At 40.8% G+C, this 14,001-nt stretch overlaps 1 protein-coding gene across 4 annotated transcripts in view; it reads right to left on the bottom strand.

Annotated features, from left to right (window-relative positions):
- Positions 1-11,766, bottom strand: part of GNPTAB (N-acetylglucosamine-1-phosphate transferase subunits alpha and beta) — a 39,540-nt gene extending 27,774 nt beyond the window's left edge. For 3 of the 4 annotated variants that reach the window (XM_042890269.1, XM_042890270.1, XM_042890271.1), the window contains exons 1-6: positions 11,616-11,766; positions 7,732-7,817; positions 3,856-3,975; positions 2,017-2,058; positions 940-1,145; positions 240-304 (exon numbers count right to left, since the gene is read on the bottom strand). In XM_042890269.1, the coding sequence (XP_042746203.1) occupies positions 240-304; positions 940-1,145; positions 2,017-2,058; positions 3,856-3,975; positions 7,732-7,817; positions 11,616-11,732 (636 nt within the window). In that variant the 5' untranslated portion in view covers positions 11,733-11,766. Of the gene's footprint in view, positions 1-239; positions 305-939; positions 1,146-2,016; positions 2,059-3,855; positions 3,976-7,731; positions 7,818-8,194; positions 8,278-11,615 lie in introns of those variants that run through there. The other variant, XM_042890272.1, reaches the window with a different exon arrangement.
- Between the last annotated feature and the right edge of the window lie 2,235 nt (positions 11,767-14,001).

Below are 14,001 nucleotides of genomic sequence, written 5' to 3'. Positions count from 1 at the left end.
AACATCTATAGTAAATTACATCATTTGTTCAACCCTTCAGCAGCTGACAGATTTAATAGCATATAGTTTGTCATTTAACTTAAAGTGCAAAATTGAAATAAGGGTAATTTTAAAACATTTTTCACTTCTTACTATATGTGAGTTATGGAGAGAGAATAGCACAGAAATACTTCCTAAAACAACACAAAGTTTAAGATACACAAAAGCAAAAAGAATTAATAACTTCTGAAAGTACATACCAAGTAACCCCTCCATACTATATGCTTGCTGTTATCTTTCAACATTCCAGAATGGGCAGCTTCAGCTAGGATAAATAAAATGCATTGGCAATCAAAAACTGGAAGTCATTTCTTTTCTATACTGCAGTAACTGAAGTGTATTTTTCTAAACTGAAAATTTAGAATGCTTAAGGAGTGAAGATTTATCTTTATACTTGGCAAATAATTCTTCGTGACAAGACAAACACTAGTGAAGTCTGGGCAAGTGGGTGGTAGTGGGCTGGGCACTACATCTTTAAATAAGAAGCCTATGCCTGTTCTAAGACCCTACTTACGTGTGTTGAACATACAGATAATTTAAGGTGTGCAATCATTTAAGGAAGGGCAGAATGTTGTTGCACAACATTCAGCCTATATACTACAACAATTAAAAAAACATTTCTAAATCTAATCCTCAGTCTTGTGAGATTATCAATGCAACACTGATTCTCAGATAACAGGTTTGTTTTTGCAATAGTACTTGTTTAATCTTTCATAATCAGCTGTTTGGTAGGTAAGAACCACTATCTCTGATGTCATCATTTAGAGGATGAGACTGAGGGGGAAAGACTAAATGACTTGCTAAAGACAAAAAGAAAATTAGTGGCAGAGTCAGCAATGAAAAAAAAACCAAAATAAAAACTCTGGAAAATCATCTGGAATCTGACAAACGGACTCTTACCATCCTTAGGGTTATCAAAAACAATCACTGTCACGTTGGTGGAAGGATTTTTTGGTTTTGCTACAAAGAACATATTATTAGCAGCTTGTAAAGTAGGATGAATGGACAGGAGGTCTTTCAGCGTGATGTTGGTCAGCAGTGCAGGATCCAGAACAAGCATTGGCACTTTAACGCAGTGTGTCAACAAACATTCCAGTTGCTTCTCACTACAGAAAAATAACAAAGGTATATTTAACACCAATATAAAATTTACAAAACAAATCAATATCAGGTGCAACAAAAGATGGTTTTGTAAAATCTGAACAATTATTTCCTGAAGTCTGTTGGAGGAAGGAGGGAACAATTAAAGAGTATGCTTATTTTGCAGAAGACATGCATCCCACTGCTACAGTTTATTGCATTTCCATAACTCATTCTCCCATCCCTTGCCCCCTCCACCAAATACTTCTTTTCTCACTCATGGTGTTGTTTTTTTGTTGTTTGTTTTTGTTTGTTTGCTTAAGATTTTGAAGATTTTTCAGATTTCAAAGTTTGCTGAGATTCAAAGCAGATAAGACCTTATAAAGATCTCTGAACAGCAGAACAACCAAGCCAAATGAAGAATGAGACAAAGCAGGCCCTGCTGCTTCCTGGCAGCACTCGGACTCAAGAGCCTTGGCCCCTCACAAATAAGTACTTGCAGTGCTATGTACACAAATGAAAGGCGAAGACACAGTTGAAAAAAAAAAATAATCTTAATGTTATTGAATTGTAAAGCTCCAAATATATATACATTAAAAATCCTCACGCAGAATATGAACTATGTCTACCCAATGACAAGCATATGGTTTTTGAACTTCAGAAATTGTCCAACTAAGGAGCTCATATTTGTCACTATCACATTACTGTTATTTAGCATGTATATTATCAAGCTGTCGACCTCTTGGAACTGCATAGAAGGAAAGCATGCTCAGGCTGTAGAAAAATAAACAGTAACCCCTGCCAGCATTTTTCTTTCAGCTGAAAGTGAGTAGACCATAATTTATTTCAATTTACAGCCAATACAAAAAATAAAATAAAAATAAAATAACATCTTACCTCTTCTTGGTTGGTTCTGTTGCATTCTTTCCAAGGATTTCCCTATTACAAAATTAAAACAACTACATTAAATAACACTAAGTTGACTATAAAGAATTTAATGTAATTTCAGAGCTCTAATTGAGTCAGGGACATGTTGTGAAAGCACAGATAGCCCAGCCATAAAAGTGCCAAGGACTGGCCTGTGGCCTACTTTAGGAGAGAGCAGGCTGACGTGCTTCCCCACTGTTCACCCATGTGCAGCAGAACTCAAAAAATTCTTGGCTGTGCTGGATCTGCAGCAGAGATACTCTGCCAACAAGATTTTTAGGGCTTATTACTACATTATTTAATTAAACTGCTGTTTATAGGAAAAGCAACAATAATAAACCAGGCTGAAGTGAGCTGAAACAAGACTGAATTCATTGCTTTGGTGAACATGTGTGTCCTGGTAAGTTCTACCATGCACTGGCCACATGCAAAAGAAAAAAATAACATCATAATGTGATCACAAGGGCAGCTCCTACACACACTATCCATCAAGTTACTCTCTCCTTCTGAAGAATAAAGCATCTGGACAGTGACTAGTTTGATTCAGGTGGATCAACAAAAAAGTTGCAATTTACTAAGTTTAAGTCTGCAGTACTTAACACATACTCATTAGCAGAGATTTGCAGATTCTTTGCCTTTGTCTTCTGCAGTTACCTTGATTTCAAGAAATAACTTTTTCTAACTGTGCTAAACAATTCAATAATACACCAGGAAAAAAAAAAACAACCAACATTACATAAAAGGGAAACCGGCTGTCCCTTTAGATGCTGAAGCTGATACGGACTTGAACCTTACTCCTGAGTTTGACGCACTTTCCAAATCAGCATTATGGAGGAACACAATGTGTGTTTTCCTCTTAGTAAAACAGGGAACTACAGCATCTCTCTGCCCATTAGTATCATTGAGCTGAAAACACAAATGTTTGCATAATAAATACAGAATCCTTTCAGAGCAGAGGCCCTGTCTACCTTTAAGGTGTTTAAACAATGTATTTTACTGTGGAAGTAGCAACTTCATTTGTGAAAGATACCTAATTGCAAGTCACAACATGCCAAAATTCAGGTCCATCTTAAACTCACTTGTGAATTTCAGATTATTCTCAATTAAAATATTATGTTCAGTATTTAAAATATGTCCTTGTTCTTTCATTTAGTATTTTTCTGGTTCAAACAGAACACATTACCACAGAGTTGTCTATAAAGAACTAAATCAATGGTTACAATGCCCAAACAATGGTAATGCAAAATGCCTGTCTTTGTTAAACACAAAGCCACGTATTACTTGAAGCCCTTAGATCAGTAGTTTTACAGGCCAGAGTAGCACAATCACTACATCTTCCTCCTTATTGCCTTAGTTAGAAGGCTGAAAAATATGTTTCTAATGTGTATGAATGATATTCCTCAGTTTCTATGTTTGGAGACTACAAATCAAATTTTAAGAAGGAGCCTTTAGAAAAACATATTTTATTAAGCCCAGTGCAAGCAAAAATTTAATGTATAGTTTTATGATTGTTTTATTATTTGCAAGCAGTTACAGAAATCAATACAAAATGACTTGTACACAAAGCACAGTTTTCTGAATAGCATTTTACAAATTCAAGATAAAACAGCTTTAATTACTTCAAATTATTATGGTCTGTATTTTAAGCAGCTTCCTGATTAGGCACTGTTTCCCAGTTAAATGTAGAACTTAAACAAGGATTTGAGAATAATCAAAACTTGCTTTGAGCAACATGGGAAAAAAGAAAGAAGGCTAGTACATCAGATTGCTGTTTTCAGTAGGATTGAAAAAAATACATATGATTATTACCTCATTATTTTCTGTTCTTCCTCCATCTGTTCTCTGACCTGTTGCAGTTCTTTGATCAGTTCAACATCTGTGCCGTTCACCCAGGTGTATACCACATCAATTGGCATGGGTAAACAAAGCCTACATAATTCAGATGAAAGCTACATGAGCTGTTTAATATTACATTACAAGCGTCTGTGGCATCCTACAATAGCAGTTTCTGTCAAACAACAAAATTACTTCGTGTCTGAGCTGCAAACAAGACAAAGAAAAAAAGCATCCCTTCAGCTAAATATATATCACCCCTCAATTATAAACGAGCCTTTGGCAAAACAGCCCAGACAATATCTAAAAAGGATACAGAACAGGCATAACAACTCAGTAACTAAAGAAATCTGAAATTTATGCTCTAGACTTCAGTGACATGTTAACCTATAACCCAACTCCTGACAGCCCATTAAATATTTCTCAAGCCAGTACCAGCGTCATTAAGGCACATCCTTAATGCACCAGCTGCTAAAATTAGACAGGACAGCATGAAATATAAAGTCTTAAATCGTTTGTGGTGTCAGGTAATTTCCCAGAGGGAGTAAGATCTCACAAGTACCAGGTCTTTATCTTAGAACACCTTTTAGATCTTCTACTTGGGATTTCACCAGCTAACAACCTCAGCAGGCTGTACGACTTCAGATACCAGAAACAGCAATCAAATCTATGCCAGACACAATTTAATACTGTGAAATTGTAGCTGACTGCTTACAGTTGTCCCAGCATACTTAATGCAGAAGCAGCAAAGAAAGGTTTCTGAGTACCTTTCTTCTATTTGCTGATGGTTATCTCTACTCTGAGGCCCACACCTTTGTTTCTGCAGGTGCTCCAGGCTGCTGCCAGAGACAAACCCTTCAGCCCCACACAACAGGTGGCAGCCACAACTGTAACTTCAGAAGCTCCAGTATCAAGCTACTCGCTAACATCTTCCTAAACTGTAGATGGTCTTCGCAGACTTCAGCAAAATGCAACAATCCAATCGCTCGCCAAGCATATTAAGTTGTACTTAATAAGTTTAGATCCTCAGAATTTAATCTCTCTCTCTCGCTCTGATGTCTTTGTTTCCATGAAAGATAAGTGAAGACATAGCTAGGAGAAAAGCAGAATTTGGATAGCATTCCAACGCTAAGATCTACAGGACCAAGCAGTGAACTACCCAAGGAAAGGTGTTCCTTCCCACTCAATGCACCCTTCAGACAACATGCAAAGAGAGACACGGTGAGCATCTCTTCCATCTTCCCTCTGATTCTCAAGCTCAGGGAAGGAAGCTTTAGGTTAGATAAAAGGCAAAACTCTTTTACAGTGAGGGTGGTGAGGAACAGGTTGCCCAGAGATGTGGTTAATGCCGTGTCCCTGGAGACTTTCATGGCAAGGCTGGATCAGGCCAAATGAGGCCCTGGGCAACCTGATCTAGCTGGGGTGTCCCTGTTCATTTCAGGAGAGCTGAACTAGATGGCCTTCAGAGGTCCCTTCCAACTCTAAGGCTTCTATGATACCTAAAGAATGTTGGAGGGCCATTCTAAAGACAATCTGAATACCCAGCAAGAGGAGACAGAGCAACCTCTGGTTCATTAACAGGCACACCTCTGCACAGATTTTGTCTAGCAGCAGAAATTCAATGGCAGGAGCTCCGTCAGCTTTTCTGCACTTGTTGTGATCAATTAAACTATTGGCTTGGCAATGCCTTGACTTCTACAGCTAGGAGGAGCATTTCATATCTGACTTAAGTCAGCTGATTTCAAAAGCACAACCCTCAGTCTTCTAGGCAAAGTGCAGAGTTTATTTACGCAGGCTTCACTTAAGAACATAAAATGTGGAGAAGGAAAGACTGAATTCCAACTTGTTCTATGGTGTGATGCAATTTTAGCACTATTTACACACCTGTGAAACCCTTCCCAACTTATCATTTGCTGATAGCATATTTCTGTACAACAGCAAATATAACTATATAATTCTCTACACTCAATTTGTAGCACTGAATAACAGCTCTTATTAACCCTTGTGTGGCAAGCTCATTCTTCATTAGCAATGGCTACAGAGATAATTTTTAAAAAGCTACCAAAATGGTTTGCTTGCAGATCCATTAGTTTATTTGTTTACAATTTGTCTGAATACTTAGGAAAAATTTCTTAATGCATTTTAAAATGGTTAGCATACATTTTTGAGAAACGTAGTGGCTATCAGACATAATAATAAAAAATATACATAATTAATTTGTTGCTCCTAATTTACAGTGCCCCCAATTAGGATCAGTAACAGTGCAATGAATTCATCTTCTCAAAGCTTTCTGATTTATTTCAATGCCTCTAAAAAAAAAAAAAAACAAATAAAAAAAAAACACCAAACAGAAAAAAAACATTGAGACTGAGGAGTTTTATCTTTTTCAGATCATCCCTTACACTTTCCCTTTCCCAAAATGTCCCTATTTCTACACACAAATCAAAAAGCATAACTAGGATCTGAAGATGAAGCCAGAGCAGTCATCTCTTGCTGTAGGAACAGGAGACTCACTGTGTGCTGTCTGCAGGTCTGTGCACCTGCCAGGACACATTTTCCATCCCAGTGATGTCTGCATATGTGGGAGAGCCATGCTTGCAGCAGAGATTAGAGCCAGAAGACAAAGCCTCATTGTCTCAGTGTCTGCAGTTGCTAAAGAGTACAGCAGCCTCTGGATCCCTCCCAGGCCACCATATTGTGATCTCAATCCTTGCGGAACCTCTTTTAAGAACAAGTACAGTCCAACTACGCCCTTAAGCTCTCCACTGTAAGAGCTGACTTCTGTGAAACTTGACTAAGGAATGCTTTACACATCCAAAATGAAATATAACAATATAGCCTAGAAATGGAAGTTAACTATTTCTACACCATGACAGTACAATCTTATAAAAACATGAATTACTTAGCACAAAGGCAGCATTTTAGTACAGACAATCACACTTTCACTTCAACTCTGCAGAAAGATGTATACACAAAGCTAATGACCTATATGAGTTGGATCACTGTCTTCATCTGCCTTTCTTTGGTAATTAGGGAAGGGAAGTCAGATGAGGTTATAGAAGTGAGTAGTATTCACAAATACAATGTAACACACATTTAAGGAATTATCCTGCACCTACCCACTCAAGCATGACAAACTGATCTGATCATTTCTGCTGTCCCATGATTCAACAAACCTCAATGCAGATTAAACATCTGCTTTCAGGGCTTTTTCCAGTCAAGTGCATCAGTGCTTCAAGATTCAGATGACAACTTGTTAGTAGCTTCTTCCACCTACCAATTCACAGTCCACTGACTTCCTGAGCAACAGATCCCATGACTACTCAGACACAAACTCAGAAACCACAAGAAGCTACTTAGCAGTTAGCAAAACTGATGCAAATGACCCATCTGACTTGGCTTCCAATTTGCTGTGGGTGACTTCAATGTGTTCACCTTTAAAATGCTGCTTCTTGTTAGCATTGTGACTTTTCTATTAAATAACATCCCTTTTTTCAGACGTCATGGAAAACTCATTATATGTTTGTATCTTAATATGGAAAATATATCATATTTCCCCTTCACTGTTAATATTATTGTCATTTCGCTGTTTCCTTACAGACTGGATGAATTAAATGTATTTAAGATTTATATATCTATGATTAGAAATTCCAAATTCCAGACTTTCACAATGTGATATTAAGCACTAACTCACAATTTTGGAACCTCTCCATTAGTAATTCATTACTTATACAACTGCCCATACAAAAAAGTCATACTCAACAGTTACTTTCTTTATCTAACTTGATATAAATATTTGAGAAATCATTCAACAGTAAAACATGCAATATTCCAACTGCAAATAAAGCTCACCGATTCTGAAACGATTTGCCCGCAACGTTGTCTCTGTATGAATCGAACATAACATGATACTGATCTCTACTCCACTCCAGCACAACCTGTAAAGAAAAAAAAATATAAACAACTATATGCCACCAACTTCTAAAATTAGGCACTTATTTCTGAAATGCTCAAGCATGACCATTTTCATTCAAGCTAATCTCTGTATTAATGCACGTGACCAGAAACAAATCCAACCTAAGTTATTACGTTGAGGTAGGAATCAGGTGCAGAACTTGCGGCATGCTTGATTTAAAACAAGCTTAGTTTTTACTCCTGCAAGGAAGGGCTTCACGTTTTTTGGATGTAGTTTTTAAGTCACTATTTGTTTTGATCACCTCCGCCTTGCCTTTTACCATTTCAAAACACAGCAATTTCTCAAAACTGAGATCTTAAAGCAAATACGATTCAAAGCAAGCAAGAGCCACTTCCTCACCTTGCACAAATTTCATGGTCTTCCTTTCTGTTCTCATACCTCTGAAATCTGACCTTTGAAAACAAACAGTCAGGCCAGGACACATCAAATTATGCATATTAACCCAGGCGCAAACCAAGTCAGTCGCTTTGCAGGTGACGGCTCACACAGAAGCCCAGCTCATGCAGCAGCTCAGTGTTTCTGCAGGCTGCAAACTTCCCTCCCCCCTTCAACTTGACACTGGATTTCACCCAGCCCTGTGAGCCAGTGAGCTAAGTCTTGGAGATGGACCACTACTTTGAGATTGAAAAATAAATGAATTTAAAAAATAAAGATTTTACTCTGAAACAAACTTACTACGATATCTTTTGCAGCAGAAGATCAACTTTAAAAACCACAGTATCATCTCACAATGTTTTACAAGAGATAAAAGGGTAGGGGTTTATTTTATCCAATAACATACCTACAGATATGTACTGAGGGGGAGGATGGGACACCACCAGATGATATTATTTTGCAGTACTTGCCTAGATTCAAGTAGCACGACTCCTTATTTCTTGTGGCAACTATGAAACACACCATTTCTCTAAAATAGCACTGAAACCCATAATTTTTGAGGCTTAATCCCTCCATTTTAAGAAGACGAGTCTCTATACCCTTACGCCTGCTCAAGTAAATCAAAGAGTTCTAAAGCATACACAGGACAGGGAAGCCTCATCATGTGTCAGTGACAATCAAAATTATTTCCAAAGCTGCACACAGTCTGCAATCACAATCACATCTGTACAGTCTCGTTCCTCCTAGACAAAGGACATGTGATTTGCAAGTTGAGCAAAAATATCTACTTCCTTAAATACCGAAAACATTATTACACTTCTTCACACTCAAGTCGTTATGTCCTTTTGCGAAATAATTAGTTTAAAACCATACACACTGAAAGCTGTCTAGACATAAACATTTGTAATTATGGTTAATTATGAATTGATGCACACTGACCTGCTCCTGGAAGAAGTACAGAAGTATTTGAGTAAAATAATGTTTTGTTGTACTGCTCTCCACTAGAGTGACATTAACCATTCCAACATTTATTCTGTCTGTTTGTGTAACTATACTAAGAAAGAACCATAGCAGCTCTCTTCAGATAGACGTCTATTAAGATGTTACCTATTCCCCATCTGATACATTCTTTTTTTCTACTGTTTGTTTCGGAATGTGTTAGCACCTTAAGGCCCTCCTTGCTTCAACTTTACGTACAGATATATAAAACCACTAAGGAATAACATCACAAAAAAAAAAAAAAAAAAAAAAAAAAAAAAGAAAAGAAAAATGAAGATACCCCCAATTAGGAGATACTGTATCAGCTGTGTGATAACAACGGCTCCCTTATTCTAACTGAAAAACATTTGACAAGGCTGAGTGATCAATGGAAGGTCAGCTACAAGTTTTAGGCGAACTGTCGTGAAACTCCAAAGTTTAACTTATGACCAGGCTACAGCATTGGCTGAGGCCTGGCTATCCTGTACACTGTAGCTCCCAAATCATGCTTAAATGCACTGTTATTTCCCTGGGCTAACCTTTTTCTTGAAATGATGCTCCTTTTCATCTTTGAGGCTGTTAGGATATTATTCCAATCTCAGTGTTTTTTCTGTCATCATTTACTTTTAAAGTGCAGGAACTACATACTCTGCTCAGATAACAGGGTCTGAAACATATTACTGCATGCCCTTGAGAAGTCCCACAGAATGTTAAAAACAGTTCATCTGATAATTACTAGAAAGATGTCTTGGTTTCATGCATAAAATTCTTACATATATTGTAGTAGCTACTGCCTAGCAGACCATACTAAAGAACAGAAATGCTTTCTATTCTTTGTATGGTTACCAAGAAGAGGTCTAATAGTGTTTTACTCTCAGAAGCTCAGTCTACCAAATCCTTTAACTACCACTATTTGCCAAAACAGGAACACTTTAAAACATAAATAGCAAAATGCATGCAAACATCTCTTACTACTTTTTTATTTAAAATGACAACAAAAGATATTGTGGTTTTGATGGGTTTTTTTTTGTATTTGTGCCGATGTTTGGTTTGTTATTTTGGGGGGACAGGAGTAGGAGTGCATTTGCAGAGTCCCATTAGAAGAACTCTGGTCAGCTGGCTTTTTTTTCCTCTTAACTTACAGTTTTGAAAATGTATGTACATGTATTTGCCAGTGATTTGTTTGTTGCCTAAATAGTACCTAAGATTTCTAAATAGTTCTGATAGTAACATAGCTGGAAGTAGAAAGCTAAGATCTGGGAGGAAAACATCTAATTAGTGGGTTTGATACTCAGCAAAGTCAGCCATAACTTGGACAAGGACTGAAGCAGTTCTCAGAAACGCTAGCTTGTCTGGAGTCCTCATTCTAAAGAAAATCAAAGGCTTATTCAAAGTTTAACAGCACCAAGAGATATATCTCAATCAGCTTCAATACCAATTTGACAATTATAAACAAATGGATGGCTGAAAGTATCACATCATTAACTCACACCTGGTTACAAAGCCTTTCAGGAATTTCTGAAGGCTGCAAGACGGCAGGCAGGGAGCACAGCCAGACAAGACTGCAAGTTCTGACCGAAACTGAACTTCTGACTGTGTGCCACTGCAGACTTTCAGATAACATTGGCTCTTCTCTTTTCTGAAGTGTGAAAGAGTGGATCAAAACAAAACAGGTGATAAAAAGGAGAACCCAACAAACACACAACAACGAGAGAGCGTTCCTTCAGAAATCCTGGAATCAGGAAATACCAGTCTGCTTGCATGTGACACTGACCAAGTAAGTTGCATCCCATGGCTTACAAAATTGTACTGAATAGCAAGCGGTGTAACACAGTCCAGTGCAGGCTATATTTAACTCCTTAATCTCTGGAAGGGAGAAGGACCCCGTCGCTCCTGGTTGCCACGTGAAGGCTGTGGAAGAGTCCCACCAGCCCGTCCAAAACCAGAATAACAGCACTGACAAACCCCAGAAGGGCAGTGCAAACAGTGGCACAGGTCACGACAGCACACACCTGGGGCGCACAGCCTATTCCCAGCTCCTCTGTGCCGGAGCAAGCCGGGACTGCTAAAAACAATCTATCAACCTCCTCCGGATCACTCAAAACTCGTATCTGCAAGCGGCCGGGGAACGGCACGACTCCGCGAGGGCGGATTTCGCACCCAGCAGCGCCAACAAGTGCGAGCAGCTGAAACCGGGCTTGGGGACGGATTGCCCCCACGAGCTGCAGCCGCTTTTCCCTTCCACCGCTGCCACTCCAAACGAGCTCGGAGCACTGGGCATAGTACGCTCCCCATGGAGCCCCCGCTCCCCCGGAGGCGGCGCCCAGCGCGAAGGAGCTGCAGCGCGCCGCCAGCCCAGCCGCACGGAGGAAGGGAACGCGGGAAGGGGCTGCCACGCCGTACTGACCTCCCCGAACTGCAGGGCGGAGACGATCATGAGGACGAGGCCACCGAGGCAGAGGCAGGGCCCATAGCGGTGAGATAGGCAGGTGTAGGTCTGGCGCTGCAGTAGCTTTAGCAGCATGGCCCGCCGGCCGCCGCCGCAGCCACCCGGCCAGGCGCGGCCCTGCGCGGTGCGGCCCGGCGCGGCCCGCCTCAGCGCGCTGCCATGCGCCGGGCCGGGCGGGCGGGTCCCGCCGCCGCCGATGGTCCCGCACGGCTTCCGGCAGCGCTACGGCGCCACCTGGTGGCGGGATCGGGAGGGCGGAGCAGGGATCACCGCTGACAAACGTCTCATCAGCACTTCGGGTCACCAGAGCCAAGGAAGGAGAAGCAGTCGGCATTCAAGAGACTTTTTTTTGCCCTGACCAGAGCAAGAGAGCCTGACCGTTTCCAGAAGTTTGTCCTGGTGTGTTTACGTGGCTGTGCTGTGGGAGGACTGTATGCAGCTATAATTCTTCAGGATGATGTCGTCTTCATGATGATAGCGTCATGGAATCATTGAGGTTGGAAAAGGCCACTAAGATCATCTATCCCAACCATTAACCTGTCAGCCCCATGCCCACTGCCCACATCCCTCAGTGCCACATCCACACGGCTCTGGAACACCACAAGGGATGGTGACTGCACCACCTCCCTGGGCAGCCTGTGCCACTGCAGCACTACTCTTTCTGACAGTAAATTTTTCAACATATCCAACCTGTAACTCCTCTGACTCAACTTAATGTCATTACCTCTGTCTTATCCCTGTTAGCTGGCAGAAAAGGCCAACCCCTATCTCACCACATCCTCCTTTCAGGTCACTGTAGAGAGCTATGAGGTCTCCCCTGAGCCTCCCTTTCTTCAGACTGAACAACCCCAGTTCCTTCAGCAGCTTCTCATAAGACTTGTGCTCCAGACCCCTCAGAGCTCCATTGCCCTTCTCCAAACAGTCCAAAGCCTCAATGTTTTATTGGAAAGGTAAAAAAACTATTCTCATTTACATTCAGAGCTTCACAGGTCACCACATAGTGCTGTGCACCACATCCTTACTGTATGTTATAAAGTTAATTAAATATATTGTGCCCTCCATGGTAACTCATTCATAGAATCATAGAATCACAAGGTTGGAAACGACCTATAAGATCATCCAGTCCAACCGTCTCCTCATCACCATTGCTACCACTAGTACTAAACCATATCACTCAGCACATCATCCAGATGCCTCTTGAACACTGCCAGGGATGGCGACTCCACCACCTCCCTGGGCAGGCCATTCCAGTGCCTGACCACTCTCTGAGATAAGAAGTTCTTCCTTATGTCCAACCTAAACCTCCTCTGATACAACTTGCAGCCATTGCCCCGTGTCCTGCTCGTTGCCTTGGGAGAAGAGGCCAAATCCCTCTTCACCACAACCTCCCTTCAGGAGGTTGTACAGTGCAATGAGGTCTCCCCTGAGCCTCCTCTTCTCTAGACTGAACAATCCCAACTCCCCCAGCCACTCCTCATAAGACTTGTGCTCCAGACCCCTCACCAGTTTTGTTGCCCTTCTCTGGACAAGCTCTAGGACCTCAACATCTTTCCTGTAGTGAGGAGCCCAAAACTGAACACAGTACTCAAGGTGCAGCCTCACCAGTGCTGAGTAGAGGGGGATGATCACCTCCCTGCTTCTGCTGGCCACACTGTTTCTAATGCAGGCCAGGATGCTGTTGGCCCTCTTGGCCACCTGAGCACATTGTCGGCTCATGTTCAGCCGGGCATCAACCAACACCCCCAGGTCCTTCTCCACACTCATCAAGCTACTCACCCCCACTTTCATTCTTTCAGTGTCACCATGAAGAACCTTCCAATCAAGATTTCATCACTATGTTGCACTGCCAACATTTTCTCCTCATAAGTGTGATCTTTCCTCAATGTGCTGAAGTACTGCTCTGGAGGAAAGTAATCTTTACTGACTTGCTGGTACCTCCCTCACCTCTACCACCAGTTCAAGCACAGAGCTATTATTACTGGTAGGGAACACCTCACTGACACTGACTGCAGCATTACAGCAGCAGTGCGAGTGATGGTCTGGGTTTCTGGGTGAGCAAACTGAGGTTTTCCTTGAGAATTCAGCCATGCATGCTGGTTATGAAAACAAAAACATTCATTCCAGTCAATAATAAGAACATAAATACAGAAATTGACTAAAATGCGCTTAAGATATCAAGCCAGGATATAAATTGTACAGGTCATGCACAAATGATGGTGGAATTGTGTCTGCTTTTGTAAAATATTTGTGTTCAAGTAATATGAATCTGAACTGAAACAAATGCAAAAAGGAAAGAAAAGAGAAGAGAAGAGAAGAGAAGAGAAGAGAAGAGAAGAGAAGAGAA

The sequence above is a fragment of the Lagopus leucura genome, unplaced genomic scaffold (assembly GCF_019238085.1).
Source record: "Lagopus leucura isolate 7727_CA_CO unplaced genomic scaffold, USGS_WTPT01 Super-Scaffold_100159, whole genome shotgun sequence".
NCBI lineage: Eukaryota > Metazoa > Chordata > Aves > Galliformes > Phasianidae > Lagopus > Lagopus leucura.
Note: the sequence above shows the minus strand (reverse complement) of the source record. Positions and strands in the feature narration are given on the sequence as shown.